The sequence below is a fragment of the Lipotes vexillifer genome, unplaced genomic scaffold, assembly GCF_000442215.2.
Source record: "Lipotes vexillifer unplaced genomic scaffold, Lipotes_vexillifer_v1.1 scaffold2435, whole genome shotgun sequence".
In the NCBI taxonomy this organism is placed as follows: Eukaryota; Metazoa; Chordata; class Mammalia; order Artiodactyla; family Lipotidae; genus Lipotes; species Lipotes vexillifer.
Genome location: NW_006769857.1, coordinates 92,509 through 103,058, shown reverse-complemented (window position 1 = coordinate 103,058; position 10,550 = coordinate 92,509). Strand labels below are relative to the sequence as shown.

Below are 10,550 nucleotides of genomic sequence, written 5' to 3'. Positions count from 1 at the left end.
CCCTAACATCCCTTTTGACTTGATCCATCTGATATATTGTGATAGGGTGGCCACTTAAGAAGCTTACAATACAATTCATTTAAAATTTATTTACGATTTAATTTGAAAACAACTTTTCAAGCATGGTAAGTTCTGGGGATGCAAAGTCAAGGAGTTTCTAGACTCACAGTGGATACAAGTAAGTAAACAGTGTGACAGTGCTGTTGTATCTACAAGAGCAACCCAAATAAAATGGAGAGAGAGATGCAAATAAAACTTACCTCAAATATTTGTACATTTTTTCCTGTGATTAGGTTCCCTACCTCTACCTTCTACATGTACACAGAGTATCATGTATATTATCAACAACAAAATTATAGGCTCACTCACAAAGTCCCATTTTTAGAATGCATCTATATATGTAATACAAAATTAGAAAAACCAATTCTCTTTTGTATAATGTGAGACAAGCAGAAAGCAGTCCTGATAGGTTATTTTTATGTGTTGCTACTTGCAGTTCACTCTTATATGCACATCAGAAAGGCACTTCTAAATCTAATCTCAAAAAGTAAATATTGCATTGTTCACATTATTTGTACCCACCTTCCACATGGCCAATATCATTTGCTTGTTTTATTAACAACAGATACATCAAAGCCCTAAACTTTGATAATAAAATATACCTACACTTCTGTGTGCCTGTATCTAAAACCACATAGTTATAGGCCATTAAGTTTTCTGGATTGGGCCACACCTTTAAACAATTTGAGACCGTTTCCTTACCTCTCACCTTGCCAATCCACCAAGAATAGTCATTTTGGGGAAAAAAAATGTTTCTTGAATTTGTGAAAATGAACAGAACTCTGGAAATCAGAGGAACTTTTTTTTTTTTTTTTTTTTTTTTCCTCACCCCGCGTCTTGCAGGATCTTAGTTCCCTGACTAGGGATTGAACCCACACCCTTGGTAGTGAAAGCACAAACTCCTAACCACTGGACCTCCAGGGAATTCCCTCAGAGAAACTTTAACTGAGGCATGGCTTACCTGGCTTGAGATGAGCAAATGGAATTTCGCCGGTGAGAAGTTCCCACAGACACAGAGCATAGCTGAAGACGTCAGCTTTGATGGTGTAGCGTGTACACTGTGTGAACACCTCAGGAGCCATCCAGCGGAGGTTCTGTGGGTCAAGAAACATCCACAAGTCATTTACCAAGTGCTTAGTTCTTCTACTGTAGAATAGTGTTCTTCTTAGTGAGGATTTGTTAAGTGTTCTCTTGAAGTTCTCAAAAATATAAACTTAAAATAACATCGATACTGCCCTCAGTGTGTGCAATAAACTGGCCCGTTCATATAAAAACAGTGTGTTTACTGCTGCTGTTTAGGTTTTTAAAGGGCCTCTTCTTTTTATCATTGGAAGATCATGAAATCCATAATTCTTCCCTAAATATTATAACAATATTAATCACCAAGTAACACTGCCTCTTATGAAATGATGATCACAGCAGCAGCATTTTTTTGTGTATCTCTGAGCATCTTTCCCCTGGAAGCCTTACAAGCTTCTGAATAGCCATACATGGGTTCATCCAAGAACTCTATGCCTCCCTGGGGATGAGTCACGCACTGTGGGAGGAAGCTTCCTTCCTTAGAAGTTCAGGTTGTAGTTTAGGAAGTCACTAAATTAGACCCATAAATAGTGCCCTGATGACTGAGGAGAGAAACGGCCTGAGGGTAGTGCCCAGAATATTCGTGTGAAGCAGATTTTTCACTGGCAGGATCAGGTCTGTCACATCTCCTTTTTTTGCCCAGCGGTGTTATTTCTGAATGCTGTTTGTGCAATAGTCCAGAAAGCAAGCCCATAAAACGTTATGAGTTTCCCTGTACAAAGGTCTACCCTCATGTTTTCACGGCATCATTTACACCCTTTTTATTTGTAGTTATGTATTTTTCATTTTTAAATATAAGTTTCCGTTCTGGGATACAAATGCATAAATTTGGTTTATTTGTGGTTTAGGAAAAAGAGGACTAGATTTTGAGTTAGGAGATGCAAATTCTAGTTCTGGCTCTACTGCAGACTATTTGGGCAGTTCCGGGAAAGTCTCCTATGCTTCCTGGACCTCAGATTCCTCAAGGGCAAGACTGAGGAGGCAGCCCCTTCCAGCTCTAAAACCCCATGGCTTCATAGCCGTATCAATGGATTTTGCCAAAATACCTGCTTTCTTTGTATTTCCACTGAAAGAAACCGGTATTCTTTTATTACTCCTAGTGAAATTCTGTGTGTAGTGTTGCCTGCTGATAATTCTTTTGAAGTGTCTACATTATTTTGAAGTCATGCATAATTGCACCTTTCCAAGAATATCTTTATTTAGATTATGGTGCTTATATGCAATTCTTCCACACGAGCTTTCACATTCCAAACAGCCTCCATTTATATAGCATATTATGTGTTGTGTCACAACATTGCATAAGGGGGAATAGGCATACAGTATGGCCATTTTTTTCACAGGGAGGGTAATAGAGTAATTAGCAAACTTACATAAGGCCGCATAACTAGTAAGAAAGAAAATAACCTTCAAAATAAATCTAGAGTAGTGCTGTGCTTAAAGACTCCACTGCTAGGATAAAAGAATATAACTTGCTATTGGTGAAATTCAATTCAATTCCATTTGACAAAAGGTTATTTAGTCAGAGAGTCTCAACTGGCTGCATTTTAGAATCACCTAGGGGAACTTTTAAAAGATGCATGTACCCAAGATCAACCTCAGGCCAGCGAGATCAGAATTGCTGGGGGTTGGATTCAGGTAGGATGCTTTTACAAAGTTTCCAAAGTGATTTCAATGTGCAGCCATGGTTGAGATCCACTGAGTTAAATATCTCTATGTCAAAGGTACCAGATGAGATCTGTGTGTCCTGTCAAAAAAGGACTCACTCTTCCCACCTCTCATGTCCTACCATTCTCCTCCTTGCTTACTCCACTCCAGTCACTCTGGCCTTGACCGCACAAAGGACTCTCCTGCCTCAGGGCCTCTGATCTTACTGTTCCCTCTTCTACACGGCTCTTCTCTCATGGATAACTCCACCATAGGTCTCTTATCAAACATTATCTTTCTCTTTCTCTCATCTAAATGGCTCCTCCTATCACTCTCCATTCATATACTCTGCTTTGTTTTTTCTTCATAACACTTAGCACCGTCTGGTATAAATTTCGTTAATTTGTTCAACGTCTGTCTTCTTCTATTAGAATATTAGCTCCATAAACACAAGAACTTTGTTCACTGCAATATCCCCAGTTCCTTTGAATGTCTGGCATCTAGTCGGTATTCCATAAATACTTGTTGAATGAATGTGTGAAATTTAATTGGGGAAACCATCATGCTTAATCCTACTTACAATACAACATGGTCCATGATGTCATTCCTGCCCTTCCTCTCTTAACTCATTTCTCATTTTGTCTTCCTCACACAGCGCATGCCAACAATACCAAGCTAGTTGAAGTCCCCCAGGAGGTCTGGTGTTTCTCATGCTCCCCTGTGCCTTTGCTCATGCTGTCGTTCACTCTGTCTGAATTTATTTATCCCTATTCATTTCACCTGAGCTCCCATGATGCTTTGTCACATCTCTGTCACTGAACGTCCCCACTGCTTTCAATCTTATCTGCTTATTACTATGTTTTTTTCCGCCAGAAAATGAGTTACTTGAGATCAAGGACTAAGCTTTTATTTGCATTTTGTATTCCTGGCCCTTTGCATGATGCCGGACACACTGTAGGTCCTTGATAAATGTTTGTTGAGTGAGTCAGAGTACTACCTAGCAGTGCAAACAAAGTGCTACAAAAGCACAGAGAGAAAAGTGTGTGGAGAGGAGAAGCAGGGAGGAAGTTTATGGGAGGGAAGGTACTTAAAATGGATAAAATTTCCTGGGCCATGCAAGATGAGTAGACTTCCTCCAGGTGGGGTACAGTGAAGGGCTTCGCAGGCAGAGAATATGATGCTAGCAGAGACACAGGGCTGTGAAAGTGAATGAAATGTTTGGGGAATAGCCAGATGGCTTGTATGCCGGGGGCATAAGGGACTTGAGAGAATGTTTAGTGGGAGAGGAGGTCACAGAGGAGCCTTGGGGTCAGATCTGGCGGGGGGGTATAACATTTTAAGCATCATTGATGGTTTATAGGAAGAAGTGAATTGTCAGAACACAACACTTGGCTGATGTTGCAAAGAGTGAACTGGAAGAGAGGGCTGTAGTTAGAAACCTAGAGCAATGGTCCAGAAAAGAGATGGAGAGGACCCAAACTGAGGCAGTGGTAAATGAGAGTTTGGGATGAACTTTAATAAAGAAAAGGAATAGAAACAAACAGAAAAAGTGATTGAGCAGTGTGTAAGCAGAAGCAGGAAAAGGAAGGAACAGAAAATTAGCCCAAGCTTGGGTAATTAAATAACACTGATAGTCCAGAAAGAAAAGTGCACTTCTTTGTGCAGAAGGGATGGGAGAAAGCAGATGATGAACCTAACTGCAGACATTTTGAGTACAATTATGCTTGCTTCAGATGTTAGCATTTATATTTTTCTTAAACATTAATGCTTGACTATATCACCTAATGCCTTACAATGTTAAAATGGAAAACTATGAATTGTTAGTAGATACGGGTAAACTATGGATTTTATGGTTACCTATTAAATGTTAACTCTACCACTTAATAAGGAGATCTAAACATGAATGCCAATTATCCACGCCTGCCATGTACTTTTCAATTATATTTGAAACAAATTCTGTTATTTTTTCTGTAACATTTTCCAAATATATATCTAATCTATTTCTCTAACAGAGCCTTGAAATAGTTCTTTTGGGGGCTTAGTGAAAATAAAAACATAAAACAATATCCTGCCCTTGGGAGAATGACATTTCTTCCAGTTAAAGCTGCTTTCATCTCCCTTCCTCTCATGCTGAGTTTACACATTTTAATTGTTTCATAATTATAGGGAACACGAACAGCAACAAACCCCAGGTTGTTTTGTCATGTTGTCTTCATCCAGAGACTGCAGAAATCTTGATTCTGAGGGAAACAGAAAACAAATTCATGTCAAAGGAAATATTTTAAAACCAAGGTCAAAGATTACAGCTAAAAGTTTGAAATCCCAAGAAACCTCTATCTTATTTAAATTTTCACTTCCTTTCTTTTAGCTGAGAATATGAAAGAGGAAAAACCGAAATAAATGATATACTTTAAAAATTCATTGAAATATGAATGACTTAGAGAAGTATAGCTGTCAGTGTGAAATCCATTTTCAGATTCATCATATAATATCAGCACCAATGAGTAATGGAGAAAGAAACGGATGCCATTTTGGGCATTATTCATGGAAATCTCACCTCCAAAATCTGCCACCACAGCATGCCCATCCTCATAGAGAAGAATATTGTGACTGTAAAAAAAAAAAAAAAAAGTAGATATTGAGTATAGTGTTTCCTAATCTGAATGGCCTCTCAATGAAGAGGACGCTAATCATCATCTGTTTACCCCAGAGGCTAAATGACTCCCAAAAGGCTAACAGACATCTCAGATTAGTGACTCTGATTTTCTTAGTTTTGCTAATCTGAATGGAATGTTTATAAAAAGTGGTCATTTTATATCTGACTTTGAAAGTATACAAAGTATTCTACTTTATATAAACCTTCCAAACATGTCAAAAAGACCCATTAGCTGAAGATCAGTTTTTCAGCTCTTTGAAGTTCATTTGCTAACAAAATTTGGCTACAGGCAATAGTAAAATGTACCTGTGAGCATATCAGAGTCAGAGCAAGGGAATAAGCTTGCTAGAACCCTAGGCTTATAAGGACAGTTCAAGGCAGCACCTGACATGAATAGGAAAAGGGCTCTTTATGGAAAATGTCTTGGTCATTATGTTCTAGCTAGAATCCCAGGACAAAGAAGTGTTTTTAAGGCCTGTGAAATGAGGCTGGCTAATCTACTTTTTAATGTCTTGGAGAAGAAAACATATAAAGGTCTTCAAAGTCTCCTTTCCAAACCAAAATTCAAGCTAGATCAAGGCTGTCTTTTTCAAGAAGTAAATCAAGGCTGGGGCAGTCCAAAGAGAGGTCATTCCTCCCACATATTGGTGAACTGAGTTGTGGGATATCTTATGGACAAATGTATTGTGACCCAAGATTGTCTTTGAGTGTTTCTTATTGAATGCCTTTTTTTATGCTTATTTCACATTCGGCTTCTAAATGAGTCATTTCAGCATTAGGAGATCTCCTACTGGGTTTCTTTTAGTGCACATAGGTCATACTATATTAATTTATCTGCTCTATCCTTAATTGTTTTGCTTCATGATCAAAAAAGGAAAATTTTATTATTTTCTAGTCCCAAATAAGTCCAGTATGATATTGAACCATTTATATAAGTGCGTCCAGGTGCTGAGTTGAGCTTTATAAGAAAGTTAGTTTTGATCTTCTCTTGTATCCTAAATGAATTTTACCTTTATGGTATACACTTAATCCTCTTTTCAACTACCAAAAGTCTAGAATGTGTTCAAGATTTTTTTTTGCTTGGAAGAGCTCAGTGTAGAAGTAATATAGGATGTTGAAACAAAAACCCCAAGATGTTCTCTTTAGCTGTAAATTACCAATTAATACATGCTATGAGAATGACACTATCATGATAAAGAACTCTACAGCATCAGGAACTCTCTGTAAGTTCAAAGGCAGCAAGAAGAATGCATCAAAATGCTGTACCACTAGATTCCTTGAAGGATTTAGGTGAGTTCCTGTACCACAATCCCTTAGCCTATCAAAGGATAATGAGTGTTACATTTCATAGATATCATTAAAACACATGCTGAACATGAATTACCAATCAAATTAAATGATTATATGTATAATATCCTATCCATTAATGTAATTTTGATTCAAATTAATTATCTAGAACAATGGTTATCAAAACAATTAGCAGCATATTCTCAATATAGAAAACAGATTTGTAAATGGAGCTGCCTTAGTTAAACACAGGGAAAGGCTCACAGAACCCCTACTTAAGCTTCACCTTTTCCAAAAATAGCAGTCCTTGAGGCAATAGCTTAAAACTATGCATGTAGAGAAACTCCCAAATAAGTTACATGTCTAGGGAATATTTTGTTTATTCACTTGCTTGTTTAAATTTCTCTAAAGTAAATATTTTATGTTAACAAGAATAAGGATGATAATACCAGCTAACTGGAGTTGGGGTACTGAAATGTTTAGCAAAATTTTACTCTTCTAGCAAAAGAAACAAGTGAATTTGGTCATTGGGCTGCCCAGTGCTTCCTGGCATGAGAGGCAGGATGTCTCAGGATGCAGGGATTATGCTCATTGTTGTATCTCCATCATTTTTAGCACATGCTTATTTTTGGCACACTGCTTATACTCCTTATCACATTGGAGTACTCAATAACCATTTTTTGAACAAATAAAAGAAACTTAAAATAGAAAGTCACAAGTTTGGAAGGGTAAAGATTACATTAGTTAATCAGCAAGTACTTATTGAATATCACTCATCATTCTATAAATATTTAAAATTCATAGACTCATATGATTGGAAAATAAATTAGAACTAACCTAGTTTAACCCTCTTAGCTCCGGAGGAGGAGTACAAAGCTCAGAGAATTTAAGTGTATCAACAGACATTTTATAAGTAGCTAGTGGCAGAGAAGATATAGAATCCACTTCATCTAGGCCAGCATTTCAGATTTTAGAAAAGTGCCTGGCAAATAGTAGGTGATCAGTAAATTTTATGAATTATTCTTGTGTCATATTATGGACCTTTCCCCAAAGCATGCTATTTACTTTCTCCACATTATCAAGACCCATTGTTGGTGGGAATGTAAATTGGTACAGCCACTACAGAGAGCAGCATGGAGGTTCCTTAAAAAATAAATCACAGCAAGATCCTTTTTGACCCATCTCCTAGAGAAATGGAAATAAAAACAAAGATAAACAAATGAGACCTAGTGAAACTTAAGAGCTTTTGCACAGCAAAGGAAACCATAAACAAGATGAAAAGAGAACCCTCAGAATGGGAGAAAATATTTGCAAATGAAGCAACTGACAAAGGATTAATCTCCAAAATTTACAAGCAGTTCATGCCCCTCAATACCAAAAAAACAAACAACCCAATCCAAAAATAGGCAGAAGACCTAAATAGACATTTCTCCAAAGAAGATATACAGATTGCCAACAAACACATGAAAGAATGCTCAACATCATTAATCATTAGAGAAATGCAACTCAAAGCTACAATGAGATATTATCTCACACCGGTCAGAATGGCCATCATCAAAAAATCTACAAACAATAAATGCTGGAGAGGGTGTGGAGAAAAGGGAATCCTCTTGCACTGTTGGTGGGAATATAAATTGATACAGCCACTATGGAGAACAGTATGGAGGTTCCTTAAAAAACTAAAAATAGAACTACCATATAACCCAGCAATCCCACTACTGGGCATATACCCTGAGAAAACCATAATTCAAAAAGAGTCATGTACCAAAATGTTCATTGCAGCTCTATTTACAATAGCCAGGACATGGAAGCAACCTAAGTGTCCATCAACAGATGAATGGATAAAGAAGATGTGGCATATATATACAATGGAATATTACTCAGCCATAAAAAGAAACAAAATAGAGTTATTTGTAGTGAGGTGGATGGACATAGAGTCTGCCATACAGAGTGAAGTAAGTCAGAAAGAGAAAAACAAATACCGTATGCTAACACATATATATGGAATCTAAAAAAAAAAAGGTCATGAAGAACCTAGGGGCAAGATGGGAATAAAGATGCAGACCTACTAGAGAATGGATTTGAGGACATGGGGAGGGGGAAGGGTAAGCTGGGACAAAGTGAAAGAGTGGCATGGACATATATACACTACCAAATGTAAAACAGATAGCTAGTGGGAAGCAGCTGCATAGCACAGGGAGATCAGCTTGGTGCTTTGTGACCACCTAGAGGGGTGGGATAGGGAGGGTGAGAGAGAGACACAAGAGGGAGGGGATATGGGGATATATGTATATGTATAACTGATTCACTTTGTTATAAAACAGAAACTAACACACCATTTTAAAGCAATTATACTCCAGTAAAGATGTTTAAAAAAAAAACCTAAAAACTAAAAATAGAGCTACCATATGATCCAGCAATCCCACTCCTGGGCATATATCTGGAGGAAACCATAATTCGAAAAGAAACATGCATCCCAATGTTCATTGCAGCACTATTTACAATAGCCAGGACATGGAAGCAACATAAATGTCCATTGACAGAGGAACGGATAAAGAAGATGTGCTACATATATACAGTGGAATATTACTCAGCTATAAAAAGGAACAAAATAATGTCATTTGCAACACAATGGATGGAACAACAGATGGTCATACTGAGTGAAATAAGTCAGACAAAGAAAGACAAATATCATATGGTATCGCTTATATGTGGAATCTAAGAAAAAAGGTACAAATGAACTTATCTACAAAACAGTAATAGAGTTACAAATGTAGAAAAAAAAAACATATTTACCTGGGCATAAGAGGTGGGGAGGGACAAATTGGGAGATTGGGATTGACATATACATACTACTATATATAAAGAAGATAACTAATAAGGACCTACTGTATAGCACATGGAACTCTACTCAATACTCTGTAATGGCCTATATGGGTAAAGAATCTAAAGAAGGGTGGATATATGTATATGTATAACTGATTCACATTGCTGTATGCCTGAAACTAACATAACACTGTAAATTAACTCTACGCCAATAAAATTTTTTTGAAGTGTCAAGTTTGTAGGATATTCCCTACAGAGGTTTTTCCTATATCTACGGTTTAAGTCAAAACCTTAGATAACTAACTGAATTTTAGGATAACACAAAGTCAATAGCAATGTTAATTACCCTTGCTAACTTGACCTTGCCTTAGAAACTTCAGCCTTTTTAACACCACTTCTTTGACGACCTGAACCTTGAGAGAAGAATAACAATAAAACATACAAAGAAGGATAACTCAAGGTCTTTTAAAATTTTTTAGCTTTTCCCCTTTTCTTATTTCTCCAGTGGCTTTCAAATAACAATGGTTGCTTTTGCTTGGGTTTCCCAGCAAAGAGAGATCAAGATAAAAGCATATAAATATATGCTAACATTGGATTGATTTAGCAATCATAAAGCAATGTGGTGATGGAGGCAGCAACTAAAGCAAATCATCCAGAAGCCAAGGAATGCCACAGCTTCTGGAAGCTGGAAGAAGCAAGAAACTGATTCGCCTCTAAAGCCTGTAGCAAGCACTGTCTCTGATGATTCCTTGAGCTTAGCCCAGGAAAACTGATTTTGATCCTCTGACTTCCACAAATGTAAAAGGATAACAATATGTTGTTTTAAAAAAAGGACACTATGAGAGATGCAAAGTAATGCACATTTTAGATTCCATCCTCAAAGACCTTAAATTCAGCTAACGAAAGCTTAGATGAGTGTGGGTAACATAAGAATTCAAAGAAAACAGTGGAGTTATAAAGGAAATTAGCTTTGGGCTTCCCTGGTGGCGCAGTGGTT

General features: G+C 37.3%; 1 protein-coding gene across 1 annotated transcript in view; it reads right to left on the bottom strand.

The window, feature by feature from the left end:
* TNNI3K (TNNI3 interacting kinase) overlaps nt 1-10,550 on the bottom strand; it is a gene marked incomplete at its 5' end in the record, with an annotated part of 199,563 nt that overhangs the window by 100,168 nt on the left and 88,845 nt on the right. Inside the window, 3 exons of the mRNA XM_007445903.1 lie at nt 1,022-1,154; nt 4,972-5,024; nt 5,342-5,394. Coding sequence (XP_007445965.1) covers nt 1,022-1,154; nt 4,972-5,024; nt 5,342-5,394 — 239 coding nt within the window. The remainder of the gene's footprint in view (nt 1-1,021; nt 1,155-4,971; nt 5,025-5,341; nt 5,395-10,550) is intronic.